Source organism: Acipenser ruthenus, chromosome 20 (genome assembly GCF_902713425.1).
Source record: "Acipenser ruthenus chromosome 20, fAciRut3.2 maternal haplotype, whole genome shotgun sequence".
NCBI classification, from domain to species: Eukaryota; Metazoa; Chordata; class Actinopteri; order Acipenseriformes; family Acipenseridae; genus Acipenser; species Acipenser ruthenus.
The window spans coordinates 10,216,479-10,231,325 of NC_081208.1; the positions used below are offsets into that span (position 1 = coordinate 10,216,479).

Sequence of the window (14,847 nt, forward strand, 5' to 3'; positions counted from 1 at the left end):
TTTTACACATAAACACCAGAGAAAGTTTCTGTAAATAGACAGTGTTTCCTGTGTGCTGACTCACAAACACACATGGTTGTCATTGAGGTTATAAAAGCAAGCCTGGGAGGCTTTGATTTGGAAGAGATGTATTTCAGATACAGTGCTGCACACATGCACACACACTTCCTTCACACGCTGACAGGATGTCCTGGCAGATCCATGTCACCAGCTATATATTATAGAAAGAATAAATAACTGGTGGTGTTGGAAACGCATTGACGTTTACAATTACATTATACAATCAAACCTGCTTCACCACATTGAAAAATCCCAGACAGAATACAATAGAACAGGCTTCTGATAACATCACTTTGTTATTACCTCACCCTGAACATCAATCACATTAATCTGTCTTAAAACTGATTTCCATTGGGAAAAAAGCAGAACATTTGAAAGTTTACAAGTAAGTTGTTGTCCAATATTGCCATGTGCAGTTAAAGTACAACAGCACAACATCATACACGGAGCCCTGTGGTGTATATCTGAAACGTTCTTATATTTTTGAATCTGTTATAATTCAGCATATGTATGGTAAAAAATACTTTAACATCCCTTTTCTGTAAAATGTCCACAGTGAATACTTGAGTGAAGTGAAGTGATTGTTGCCTACACTCCTTAATGACTTTGTTGCTGTAAACCTGTGCTGGGTCTCATGTACCAGCTGGGTATCAAGTAAGAAGACAGTAAATACGTGTGCTACAGTTCTTGCTAGTCACCAGCAGTTGCAGGAAGTTCAGCAGGGCTATCTTGAATTAAATGTCCTTTACTGACATTATGTAAGGAAGAATATTTTAGTAAGGCGTTTGCCTAACACGGTCATGTGACTCATAAGCGGGTGGGTTTCCAGTGTGTTTTGGGAGACCGTTATAAAAATCTGTAGCTTTGGGCGTTTTATTCCCCTGCCATTATGAAGTCATATTTTCAGATCAATCCAACAAGGCGTTCAGAAGTTATAAGCACCACAAGCTTCCACAGAAACATACTGCAGTATTGGAATCCAGATAGTACAGTGCTGTAAAAGAATTTGATCCATAACTATAAAACACTCACTAATGCTAAACTTCAATCTCCTTAAGGCAAGAACGATGCATGTATCCACTGTTATAGAATCATTCATGCTGTAACTGGTGGGGTTTACAATCCTTAACAAACGTCATTTAAAAAATGTATAATAATAATAATTCTCTGCTGATTAGATTGAAATTGTGGTAAAGAAAATCGAGAGGATTATTAAAGTGTACAGTGATGAACTCGGGGCTTGAGATAATCCCACCCACTTTGATTAGGAGCAGAGCAGGAGAATGAGATCTTCACAGCTGTATATACACACACTGCAATGTAAATCCTCCCTCAAAGACATGGCACTATTGTTCACTGTAGGATGGGTTCCTGCATACCGAGGGGAAGCACTCAGACCTTTAGCCTGGGATGCAAGGTCTGTGAACATGTGATCTTATTCCCACATCCTTCCAGAAAAAGCATCACGACAGGGTTCAAACAGTGACAACAAACAGGACTGTTAGGTATTAAGGGGGTGCCCATTGATCCATTCACACGGTGAACCGTCATATCATTTTTTTTTAGAAAAACACGAGCATGCATTAATTTGTGTCTACACTGATAATTAGAGAATATTCTTTATTAGCATGCACTCTAGCAGCCTCACCTACCATTCACTGTGTTCAGGGTGCTTTTGTCAAGTCTGCCGGCAGCTGAGAGGAGGCAGTTTATTAATGTTGATAATCTCATCAGGGCGATGGTAAAATTCAACCTGATCCGGCCGGTTTAAAATCCAGTGTGACTCACCTCATGTTCTAGAAGAGTCACGCTGTGTGTAAAATGTGTAAGGCTTGAATTTTCATGGCTCCAGACCAGGAAAATGGTTGCAAATGCGACAAATAAAAATTGGTAACGTTTTTTCGGGGTTAGGCCCATTGGCGCCTGTAACACAAAAATGCTGCCTCTCCTTTTGAAAGCATGTGCCAATATTTATGAATGAACATTTAGTATTTAATATCATAAATAGCAGAACCAACTCACTGCAATTTAAACTTGTTTTTACTAAAAAATAAATGGGAACATGTAATCATAAGAGCTGTCTGTGTTACATGCCATCAGACCAGGACTTCACTGAGCATGGGAGCTGCAGCATGCTGTCAGACTTCACTAACACTGAGCATGGGAGCTGTAGCATGCTGTCAGACTTCACTACACTGAGCATGGGAGCTGCAGCATGCTGTCAGACTTCACTACACTGAGCATGGGAGATGCAGCATGCTGTCAGACTTCACTACACTGAGCATGGGAGCTGCAGCATGCTGTCAGACTTCACTACACTGAGCATGGGAGATGCAGCATGCTGTCAGACTTCACTACACTGAGCATGGGAGCTGCAGCATGCTGTCAGACTTCACTACACTGAGCATGGGAGCTGTAGCATGCTGTCAGACTTCACTACACTGAGCATGGGAGCTGCAGCATGCTGTCAGACTTCACTACACTGAGCATGGGAGCTGTAGCATGCTGTCAGACTTCACTACACTGAGCATGGGAGCTGCAGCATGCTGTCAGACTTCACTACACTGAGCATGGGAGCTGCAGCATGCTGTCAGACTTCACTAACACTGAGCATGGGAGCTGCAGCATGCTGTTTCACATGTTACACTGCACACAATCAGAGGTGCAGTCACCAATTCCAGACACAACACTAGACGCAAAATATTTAACATATAAACAAGCTGAGTTCATTGCAGTCATCAGCTGCACAGATTAACTACTGCAGTGAGTACAGACATGAAGTTTTAGTATCACTTCAGTGTCTTAACAAGTTGTTGTATTTTAAGCAGTTGAATATGATAGCAACCATCTTGCTCCTGAAGTGGCACCCAGCTATAGCACTTGGCAACCAATTTTTTTTTTGGCCTGGCGCCATTTGTAATTTTGTTTTAAAGAAATGTTTTTTAAAGAATAAACAGGAAACAAAAGCAAAACAGGCCATGAAGCTTATTTGACCAAAAGTGATTTACCTGTGTTATTGCAAACTCTTGCACACCGAAATGAGACAATTGTGTGATTTTTATGTATCATGCTTAATTTACTGTATTGTGATATGCATCGTATCGTGAAGACACTGCTGATAACCAGCCCTACCAGGTATGCATGTGTTTGCACCCAGGAGAATTCATGCTTGACAGGACTTTAATACCACTATTAGATTAAATAGATTCAACCTTTAAACCAAAATAAGTGTCAGATACATGGTTTAGTATGTCTAGTCATATTTATATTTTGCTTTTGTATTTCTTTCACACACATTATTCAATTAAAGGAATTTTCAGTTCCACGTTTAATAAAATGCAATGCATTATTAACTTGCCCTACATAAAGCCCAAGGTTTGTGACAATTGGAGAAGTGATTCTCTAGATAGATGCATAATCTGTATGAACATCCCTTCCAGGGAATATGGTCTCCCATGATCTTCTTCTATTGAGGACTGACAGACACAGTAAACAAGTATGTTAGTAATATACAGGTCATGAGAGTCATCAGTATGATGAAAACATAGATCAACGTGGTCTACTATATATACACTGCATGTGACAGACCGGTGCCTTCACACAGCCACAGATCCAGCTGCATGTGACAGACCGGTGCCTTCGTACAGCCACAGATCCAGCTGCATGTGACAGACACAGCCACAGATCCAGCTGTATATACACTGCATGTGACAGACCGGAGCCTTCACACAGCCACAGATCCAGCTGTATATACACTGCATGTGACAGACCGGAGCCTTCACACAGCCACAGATCCAGCTGTATATACACTGCATGCGACAGACCGGAGCCTTCACACAGCCACAGATCCAGCTGTATATACACTGCATGTGACAGACCGGTGCCTTCACACAGCCACAGATCCAGCTGTATATACACTGCATGTGACAGACCGGTGCCTTCATACAGGCACAGATCCAGCTGTATATACACTGCATGTGACAGACCGGAGCCTTCACACAGCCACAGATCCAGCTGTATATACACTGCATGTGACAGACCGGAGCCTTCACACAGCCACAGATCCAGCTGTATATACACTGCATGTGACAGACCGGTGCCTTCACACAGCCACAGATCCAGCTGTATATACACTGCATGTGACAGACCGGTGCCTTCATACAGCCACAGATCCAGCTGTATATACACTGCATGTGACAGACCAGAGCCTTCACACAGCCACAGATCCAGCTGTATATACACTGCATGTGACAGACCGGAGCCTTCATACAGCCACAGATCCAGCTGTATATACACTGCATGTGACAGACCGGAGCCTTCACACAGCCACAGATCCAGCTGTATATACACTGCATGTGACAGACCGGTGCCTTCACACAGCCACAGATCCAGCTGCATGCGACAGACCGGTGCCTTCACACAGCCACAGATCCAGCTGTATATACACTGCATGTGACAGACCGGAGCCTTCACACAGCCACAGATCCAGCTGTATATACACTGCATGTGACAGACCAGAGCCTTCACACAGCCACAGATCCAGCTGTATATACACTGCATGTGACAGACCGGAGCCTTCACACAGCCACAGATCCAGCTGTATATACACTGCATGTGACAGACCGGAGCCTTCACACAGCCACAGATCCAGCTGTATATATACTGCATGTGACAGACCGGAGCCTTCACACAGCCACAGATCCAGCTGTATATACACTGCATGCGACAGACCGGTGCCTTCACACAGCCACAGATCCAGCTGTATATACACTGCATGTGACAGACCGGAGCCTTCACACAGCCACAGATCCAGCTGTATATACACTGCATGTGACAGACCGGGGCCTTCACACAGCCACAGATCCAGCTGTATATACACTGCATGCGACAGACCGGAGCCTTCACACAGCCACAGATCCAGCTGTATATATACTGCATGTGACAGACCGGAGCCTTCACACAGCCACAGATCCAGCTGTATATACACTGCATGTGACAGACCGGAGCCTTCACACAGCCACAGATCCAGCTGTATATACACTGCATGCGACAGACCGGTGCCTTCATACAGCCACAGATCCAGCTGTATATACACTGCATGTGACAGACCGGAGCCTTCACACAGCCACAGATCCAGCTGTATATACACTGCATGTGACAGACCGGAGCCTTCACACAGCCACAGATCCAGCTGTATATACACTGCATGTGACAGACCGGTGCCTTCACACAGCCACAGATCCAGCTGTATATACACTGCATGCGACAGACCGGTGCCTTCATACAGCCACAGATCCAGCTGCATGTGACAGACTGGTACCTTCACACAGCCACAGATCCAGCTGTATATACACTGCATGCGACAGACCGGTGCCTTCATACAGCCACAGATCCAGCTGCATGTGACAGACTGGTACCTTCACACAGCCACAGATCCAGGCATAAAGATGTTTGTTTAATAAAATATTTTTAAAACATACTTGTCATGTCTTTTCCTTGAGAAACTATATAAAATAGGTAGTAAATGAAACAATGATTTAAATCAATGATTTTTTTTTTTAAATCAAGTGATTTAAATCGGCCAACCCTGGTCTGTACAAACTTACGGACGGCTCAACTATTTCCTCATCTCTGGAGATGTTCTGCTACCCAAGGGCTGGGGTTTCTATCACATTAGTGAGTTTGTGTAGACGAGCAACAAAAGAAAAAAAAGCCCCTTTATTGAAGAAAATCTGGACCAGAGCCTGAAAATAAACATCCAACTATAAATGGCTACCTCACCAAGTGCACTGTCAGAACTGGGAAAGGCTCTACGTGAAATCACAGTCTTGGATGAGTGCCCAAGCGTCTGTCCATGGCAATGGGCAACAATAACACTGGAATAATAAGAAGAACTTCTCCTTGGACAAAGACTCCAGCGGGTACTCCCTTCAAGACCAGCTGGGATGCAAAGCAATGGAAATGAAATGCAAATCAAGACACGAAGCCAAAGGCAAATGAGGGCTTCACCCTGAAGAATCAGGACTGCTTACTGCAGCTTATTAAAAAGTATCAGATCAAGTTAAGCTTTTTTTTAGTTTGAAGCAGATAAAAGATACTGTACTTTTGAAAAGAACATATTCTCTCTCTCAGCATATAAAAAGATGAGTAAAAGATCAGACAAAAGAGATGCACATTGTACAGAAGAGATGCACATTGTATTATGTATCTTACACTCAGTTACATTTTGGGACATACAGACAAACAGGCAGTTTACCCCCATATTGTGATACTACCAGTAATCTGAGCTAAAGACGTTTCATCACATTTGAACAAGCGGTTCTCAAGACGTGTGTACAAATGAAAGCAAGACATACAGACAGTCTTGACTTGCCCACCTGTTCTGATCCTTTCAATAACCCGACCTTAGCAATCACAAATGGACAAGCCATTCTCAATATATATGTTTAACAATGAACTCCCTGTGAACCAATTTTGAATGGTGCTAGAACTCTAATTAATCAGGCATTCGCGTCTGTTGCTTAAGTAACAGAGGGATGGAATAAAATCAGTGATTACGACTGAATTTACTGTAACACCTTGATCAATCACCTGGTTCACAGTGTTTCATTTTAATATAGATTTTGTTACCATGAATAAGAATGAGCGTCTAAACAACTTTCCAGTTCAAACACTCTGAAGTAAGGATGAGGAGTCTGTTCCATTACCAGCTGCTCTAACCAGTATGATGAACAGTAAATACCCATCTCATGTTAATGGAGCTCAGAGGAATAGTAAGAGAACACATCTGTTCAACAGTGAGATCATGACCCACCACAAAGACTGCATTGGAACGCATGGGTCTTGAAAATAAAACAAACAAGCTTTAAAACACAAACCGAATGGTATGAAAACAGACAGGAACATTCTGGTGTGGAAACAGGGAGTTTCACTGGCACGGCACCTACTGCTGCATTACTTGGCTTAGATTTAATTGTTGTTTCCGAAGCCTCATGTTTAGTTGCAACATTTTTATAAATACAAACAAGATTGTTCATCAAAAGGAAATCTAATAGCAACATTTTGATTTGGTGCTGTAATGGGTTAGTCCTGTTGTTGCTGCTGAGTCATGGAGATACTTTAAGACCTGACTTGACAAAGAGAGGAAATTAGCTACTAGGAACTGGTCAGACAAGCATCAACAGGCCTTCTCTCGTTCCTACATTTACTTATCTTCTGATGCAAATTGTTTGGTACTTGGAAATAAATACTGGGTAGGAGAACATTCAGTCAGGCTTACAAAACTGTGATTCCCTTTGGGATCTGCAACACTGGGGCAGTTTACAAGCAAAAACTGAAAAGCGTGACAACAGATCTCACGCACTTTTATGGTCATGACAGTTTTGCTTCCACGTTTACATGAGAGTTTATTTTAGAGAGAGAATTTAGTCGTCCAAATGCAAACAACCTCATTAATAATAAAATAATGGGAGGGTTTTTTAAAAATCACCAAACGCACTGAAAAGAGATGCTGCGCGGTAAAAGATATCGTTCAAATAATGCACAGGGGTTTACATGAGGCTTTACGCGCTAGGCAGAGATGAAGAGAAGGTTACCCCCATCTGTCTAGAATGCAAAGGGCTTGCAGTTAAAACGGTTCATGATGCCAAGAAGAAGAAAATAATAATAGTTATTACTATTATTGTTGAGAATTAGTTGTTCTAGAAATGGTAGAAGTAGCATGTGTGCAAAAACCGACAGCACTCACCAATTCCCATTACTGCTTTTCTTATGCTTCTTAGGCTACTGATGTCCTTTCACACACCCATATATATTAGTCTTAGCCAACTGCATAACTGTTAATGTGCTAAACAAAAGGATTATGCGTTCAATCACACATATGCGTTAATGTGGAATAAATATATTAAAAACAACTCATGATGTGTTGGTTTCAAACACAGGTACTTTGTTGAAATATTAAAATTAATTATGCAGAAAATGTGGAAACTTACACAAACGTTGTTAATATAATAAATACATAATTTGTGTGTATTTGCTAATTAGTTATAAGGGTATATAAAATCATAGGCCTACTTACAACGTAGTTGCGACAAAAATGGATGGATGAAGAAGACGCAGTCAAACACTGGCTAGATTAAGTCTTGTATGGGATGAACTCCTTCAGTCCCATGCAATGGGTTTGCAGGAAAGGAATCGTATTGTGCGCAGAAATTCAGCGTGCAACGCAACCACCTCTTGGTGCTGTTGATCAGACGATGCTCCTGGATCAGCAGCTACAGCGTTCAAACCAACTTTAATTTAAAGAAGAACAGTTGTGAATTGCTTCACAGCTTTTGTTTTACATGTGAATCCTAAGAATAATATGTGAAAAACAAAACATATCGCATATGCGCACACACTTAGCCCGACATGCGTAAAATGGTAGCTGCGCTGTAGCTGCTGTGGTTGTGCGTATATGCGGTATGTTATTGTATTTCACAATTTATTTGTTTGATTCACATGTAAAGGAGAGCTTGTGAAACAATTCACAATTGGTCTCCTTTAAATTAAAGTTGGTTTGAGCACTCTAGCTTCTGTGGTTGGCGAGATACAGCTATTTTCATTCATGTCGGGTTAGCTTGAGTCGAGTATCAAATGAATATCAAACGTCAAGCTGACTTTACCGAGGTAGCATATTTTAGTTTAGAAAAGTAAATGATGGCTGGAGCAGTTACCATATTGTATTGATGGGGCTGGTATTTCACAGGATGTCTGGAATGATGAGGATTCCAGCAAATGGTCCGATGCCACTGCCACTGGCCGGTCACCCATTAACCAGTGCATTTCTGAAATTGGGACCTCGAGCTTTGACCGCAGGACTGCAGGCGTTTTTTCTCCTGCAGGTACAGATATTTCAGTTTCTTGAATTTATCTCGTACCTGCAGGAGCGTTCTATTTATACCAAGTTCAACCAGAGCTGGTAATACTGGTGAAAATGGTGGCATTTCTTTGGCGAGGTCGATCCAGTTCATCCATAACCCCCAGGTCCGCAATAATTTGGAGGAGGGAATGAGTTTCCTCATCCATCCAGCGGACCTGGTGTTGCGTGCTGTCAGAAGGGGTGGAAGCTTGAAACATCCTGCGGGAAAAAAGCTACATTATTCATAGTATTATTATTATTATGATAATAATGCTGGTCATAACGATCCAGTAGTTCTCATGCATCGTTCATAATACATTGAAATGAATAAATAATGGTATAAATCAACATCTCTATATGCAATTTATATATAATTTAGCCGCGACCCTCATCAGGAGAAGCGGATTGATAATAATGGATGGATGGATATTTAACTGATTTGTATTAGTAAGACTGGGATAAGGAAAATCTTACTTACGCTACAGAGGAGGACAGAAAGACCGTATCCCAAAGAAGAGCGTTCTTTTACATAGGGGAAGTGGAGGAGGTATCGTGTTATTTCATGAAAGTCTATCGTTAAGTATTTTGCACGACTGCGGAGTTTGTTGCTATGGGACTAATTAGGCCAATTAGCGTGCACTTTACCATGCTTTAGTGTAATGACACTTAAGTCACACACTTTTTTTGCCGTGCACTTTTGGAACGAGCACAATCATGCGTCATTTGCGCGTGACACGTCATGATTAAAACTTGCATGTAAACAGCGCCACTGTTGATCCTCACTAGGTGCTAACCATCTTGTTCTATCAGACCATTTATGCCTTAGATGCTGTGGCCACCCTGTCGCCAAAGTCTGTCCAGCAGATCCCCTCTCTGTAGCAGCAGCAGCATGGGATGTGTAGTTCCAGCATGACAATGCCCAGCCTTCTCTCTCTCACACACACACACATCTCCAAACTAAACACCAGTGTCCATCCACTGCCAGTCTCTTTCCCTGACAATTTAAACAGTTCTGAAACAAGCTTGGGAGACGTACAGAATTGAAGAGTCACCTCCAATTTCTGAGATTTGGGGCGATCTGGGCCACTTACAGAATTGCACTGTAGTAAATACACTTTATCCAAAATACGAGTAAAAAGCTATGAATTTAATTTGAAAATAATTTATTAAGGAAGTTCATCTTAAATATAACAGATCATCAAAATACAAATACTGCTAAATAAGAATCAGATGCACATAGATCAGAAATGCATTAAAATGTCCAACACCTGCAGTTTTGTGGACCACTACACAGATGTGTTCTGCTTTAAACATAATTAGGGTTGTGCAGCCTCATCACAATGTATTTCACTATTGCTGGCCTTGAAGACACGTTTAGCACGTGAAATGGATTTGCTGGGCAGGGATTACACTGCTGATCTGGCAGTTACTGATACAGAGGCTCTGAATCGAGTCCAACACCAACCTGCTGATAGGATACTTATTGCACAGTTTGTTTTATAAACAGTGTTCATATACTCAATACAGCTTACAATACAACACATCTATGCCAAGTAAAATTCATCTTGTTTCGTTTTTGGTTGATCTGCTGGAAAGCAAGCTTTGTAACGGTTTTAAGCCATTAAAAGCTTATGAGTCATCCTGTGCTTCCAGCTATGAGCTGCTGGATTGATCTGCTGCAGCATCTGAGTGAGTGTGCTTATTAATCTCCTGCAATTCCATGGAGTCACTCTGAGGAAGCGCCACATCGGCAAATGAGCTTTGTACAGATTTCAGAAGATTACCGTACTTGTTATTTAAAGACATGGTTAACCACATTCTATCTACTGTGTTCTTTTGTTTAATTGATATGATTTATATTACAGTATAGCTGACCCTGTCTTCTCTTCTTGTTTCTCACGAGAAGACACTCTCCTACCATAAGACACAGGGAGGTCAACTCTACATATTAACTCACAGCAGACTCTCCATTTAGGCAACAGAGTGGAGGTGCCTGACAAACTTAACCAGGCAGACTGTCATATTTAATCTTAATCAGGCAGACTGGCACATTTAAAACAGCCAGGTTGTTACCTCCCTAAACTGAGTGAGTGCAGTCTCATTTTTACATGTTCAGTTTCCTACCGTACTTACTCACATCTGTGTCTGCATTTAATAAAAGTAAGACAGATCATACTTTTCAGACCCCATGCGTTCTCTTTTGTGTAGTATACTGTATGGGAGTCTGAGAGGATATAGTTCACAATGAACAGGATGTAGGTGATTACATGTACTTTGCTTTCTCAGAAATGTCAGAACATAAGAACATAAGAACATAAGAAAGTTTACAAATGAGAGGAGACCATTCAGACCATCTTGCTTGTTTGTTTGTTAGTAGCTTATTGATCCCAGAATCTCATCAAACAGCTTCTTGAAGGATCCCAGGGTGTCAGCTTCAACAACATTACTGGGGAGTTGGTTCCAGACCCTCACAATTCTCTGTGTAAAAAAGTACCTCCTATTTTCTGTTCTGAATGCCCCTTTATCTAATCTCCATATGTGACCCCTGGTCCTTGTTTCTTTTTTCAGGTCAAAAAAGTCCCCTGGGTCGACATTGTCTATACCTTCTAGGATTTTGAATGTTTGAATCAGATCGCCGCATAGTCTTCTTTGTTCAATACTGATGAAGTTAAGCTTACTGGTTTGATAATAAAATAAAATAACCGTTTTTAAAAGAAATGTAACCCGTGTCATGGAAAAAAATACAATATTGATTTTGTATATAGTTTCTGAAAAATAATTATATATATATATATATATATATATATATATATATATATATATATATATATATATATATATATATATATATATATATATTTCTTATCAAAATCCCAATAGAAAGACAAAGGTATCTTTTTGACATGGAAATACATTTTGATGTTCATGCTGGTAGCACATTCTGATATCGGCTTTGTTTAAATCACAATGATGGTTCCATCATAATCATTACAAAATATATCTCCAGTACTGTAAGGGTATGTAGAACCTAAAGCAAAGCGGATGTCTAAACTACTGTACCAAAGGGGCTCCCAAGTTGCGCGTCCGGTAAAGGCACTCCGCATGGAGTGCAGGATGCGCCCTATAGCCTGGAGGTCGCTGGTTCGAGTCTAGGCTATTCCACTGCCAACCATGGACGGGAGCTTCCAGGTGGCAGCGCACAATTGGCCGAGTGCCGCCCGGGGGGGAGGGTTTAGGTCGGCCAGGGTGTCCACGGCTCACTGCGCACCAGTGACCCCTGTAGACTGGCCGGGCGCCTGCGGGCTTGCCTGTGAGCTGCCCAGAGCTGCGTGGCCCTCCGACGCTGTAGCTCCGAGGTGACTGCATGGCAGGTCTGCAGAGTGAAAAGTAGCGGACGGCTGTCGGCACACGTTTTGGAGGACGCATGTGTCCGTCTTCGTCTCTCCCGAGTCCGCGCGGGGGTGGCAGCGGTGAGCCGGGTTGAAATAAAAATAATTGGGCATTTCAAATTGGGGAGAAAATCAGAAAAATAATTGCCGATTCCAATTTTTTTGAAAAAAAAACTACTGTACCAACTGCCTGGGTTATTGAACCATAAACAGCTGCCATTGTGAAAATGGAGTCTTACTTGAAATAAAATCAATGAGAATCTGTGTTAGGCCAGCCTTAGCTTCTCACGGAGCCAAGCCTTGGCTTGAGTTCTGGACTTACAGTATAGTACTCTGTTTCATCTAAAAATACATCCACTGGGTCAACGATAAGGGGGTTTGTTTGTTTGCTTGTTTGTCTGTTTGCATTATTGACTGCAAACAAACCAATAGCCAGTATACACTCTAACCATGTACCTGTTGTTAGCATCTGCAAAACTGGAAAATTAGACTGTTACATAATGAATGGCATTTGTTTTACTATGACGCGCAAAAAGGTATCCGATCTGAAGCAACAGCCTTTGGTTTATATGTGATTGACCTACATTGTAGAGCCTGCTTTAAACTGAACTACACGTGACGCGCTGTGCAGTCTCTACAATACAAATCCAACCGGGATACTGACGTCAAAGAGACAGAGCCATTAAGAATCTCCAGGTTTGGACGCCAGCCCAGAAGTAAATATCGTTTTATACCGAGTTTGAATCTAGTACGAACTGTACAAACTGATACAACCACACACGCCTTAAGTTGTTTTTTTAGTACACTGTTGTATTTGGATTGATTTGTATATAAATGCGCATTTAAGAGGGCACGTTTTTATCTTCCTTGCAAACACGTACACGCACATTTGCAACAGCTAAATGCATCAGCTAAATGCACCCTCATCTCGTACCTGTGTCTGTCTCCTCTCAGGCTAGCTTTGACAGCTGACAGCTGACAGCAGAGCCGAAGTGGGGTTCTAAATAAGGGTCAAATTTTCACCCACACAACATCAGACAGCATATGGAACTGATCAGTGAACAGTCCGGTGATGTCATAGGTTTGCTATACAGTATCACCACCTACACAAATAAAGAATCATGGTACACTAAATCAATATACGTCTGCAATGCATCTGGTAGTGTCTGCAGTATTAAAGATCAGAATTGTAAATTTGCATGACAGATCTTAAAGACAAATCTTAAAGACAAAGCCAATCCAGACTATCTGTGTTTGACCCGCGTTGCAGTCGATCTCAGTTCTATTGCATTTTAACTGATTTATACAAAGCAGTACAGTAGCCTAACATTTAACACGTCTGTATGAACGGCAAACGCGATATCCATTTCCCTTAATAATTGTCAATAAACACTCCACATACACAAATGCATCATGAACGTAGCAAACCACGGACCCACGTAACCCATTTTCTTTCATTCAATAACCAACCGTATTACACAACCTGAGATTAAAATCCAGTTGTACATGACACCCTTTCTTTTCCAAACAGAATGTACCCTGCTATACAGCAGTTTTAATTATATAGCTATACAAAAACCGTATACGGCTGGGAATACACTGTTCATTTGCTTCCAAATGTTTGTTAATTTTTGCAACCCCCTTTTTCAAATAAAATAAAACGTGTATAAAGCTTTGGTGCCGCTGCGTCTACAACGATGTGATTTCATAAACGTGCGGTACTGCTGTTCTTTTTGACATGAGCAGCAAGCGCAGGGAACGCCATGCAAAACCATGCTAGTCTACTCGCAGCAATGTTGGGCTCTCACATCGGCAGTCATTCACACACACCCCTTTTCAAATCTTACCTGAATCTGGGAGAATCTTTAATGCATTCTTCAAAATCAATCGTCATGGTTCAAGTTTATTCCTTCTTCATAAACCTTTAATGTAAAATGCTCATTGCCTGGGACTGATAGATAATTAAATATGAACAATTCGGTATTCCTCCTGCCTTTTGCAGCTCGAAGTTATTCCAGTGCACTAGCAGAGACAGTATGTTTCAGAGTAACCACATTCCCCGCTTTTCGGTGAGTCTACAGGAGGAGGGCGAATCAGGGATCGTCGCAAAAGTGTACTTTTTTAGGCGCTTCCACGTTTTCTTCAAACGGCTGTTCGGATTATCAATGGGTGGGTTAGATGGGAACTCGCAAACCAACATCTTATAAACTTGTACCCATCACATTTATTACACAGCATACAAAATGAAACAAACAAAAATGTAAACATCAGCTGGAATTGGAACAGTGCTGCTCTGTCCGGAAATGTGAGTTTTTGGAACCAAATGATATTTGTATGTGTCTAACATGGTACAATACACTCCTGCACAGGCTCTTACTGCTCATCCTGTGAGACATGCCTGCACAGGCTCTTACTGCTCATCCTGTGAGACATGCCTGCACAGGCTCTTACTGCTGCTCATCCTGTGAGACATGCCTGCACAGGATCTTACTGCTCATC

At 41.7% G+C, this 14,847-nt stretch overlaps 1 protein-coding gene across 1 annotated transcript in view; it reads right to left on the reverse strand.

Moving 5' to 3' along the window:
- LOC117425708 (arf-GAP with coiled-coil, ANK repeat and PH domain-containing protein 3) overlaps window positions 1-14,433 on the reverse strand; it is a 185,592-nt gene extending 171,159 nt beyond the window's left edge. The window contains exon 1 of the mRNA XM_058993464.1: window positions 14,196-14,433. Within this exon, the coding sequence (XP_058849447.1) occupies window positions 14,196-14,242 (47 nt within the window). The 5' untranslated portion in view covers window positions 14,243-14,433. The remainder of the gene's footprint in view (window positions 1-14,195) is intronic.
- Between the last annotated feature and the right edge of the window lie 414 nt (window positions 14,434-14,847).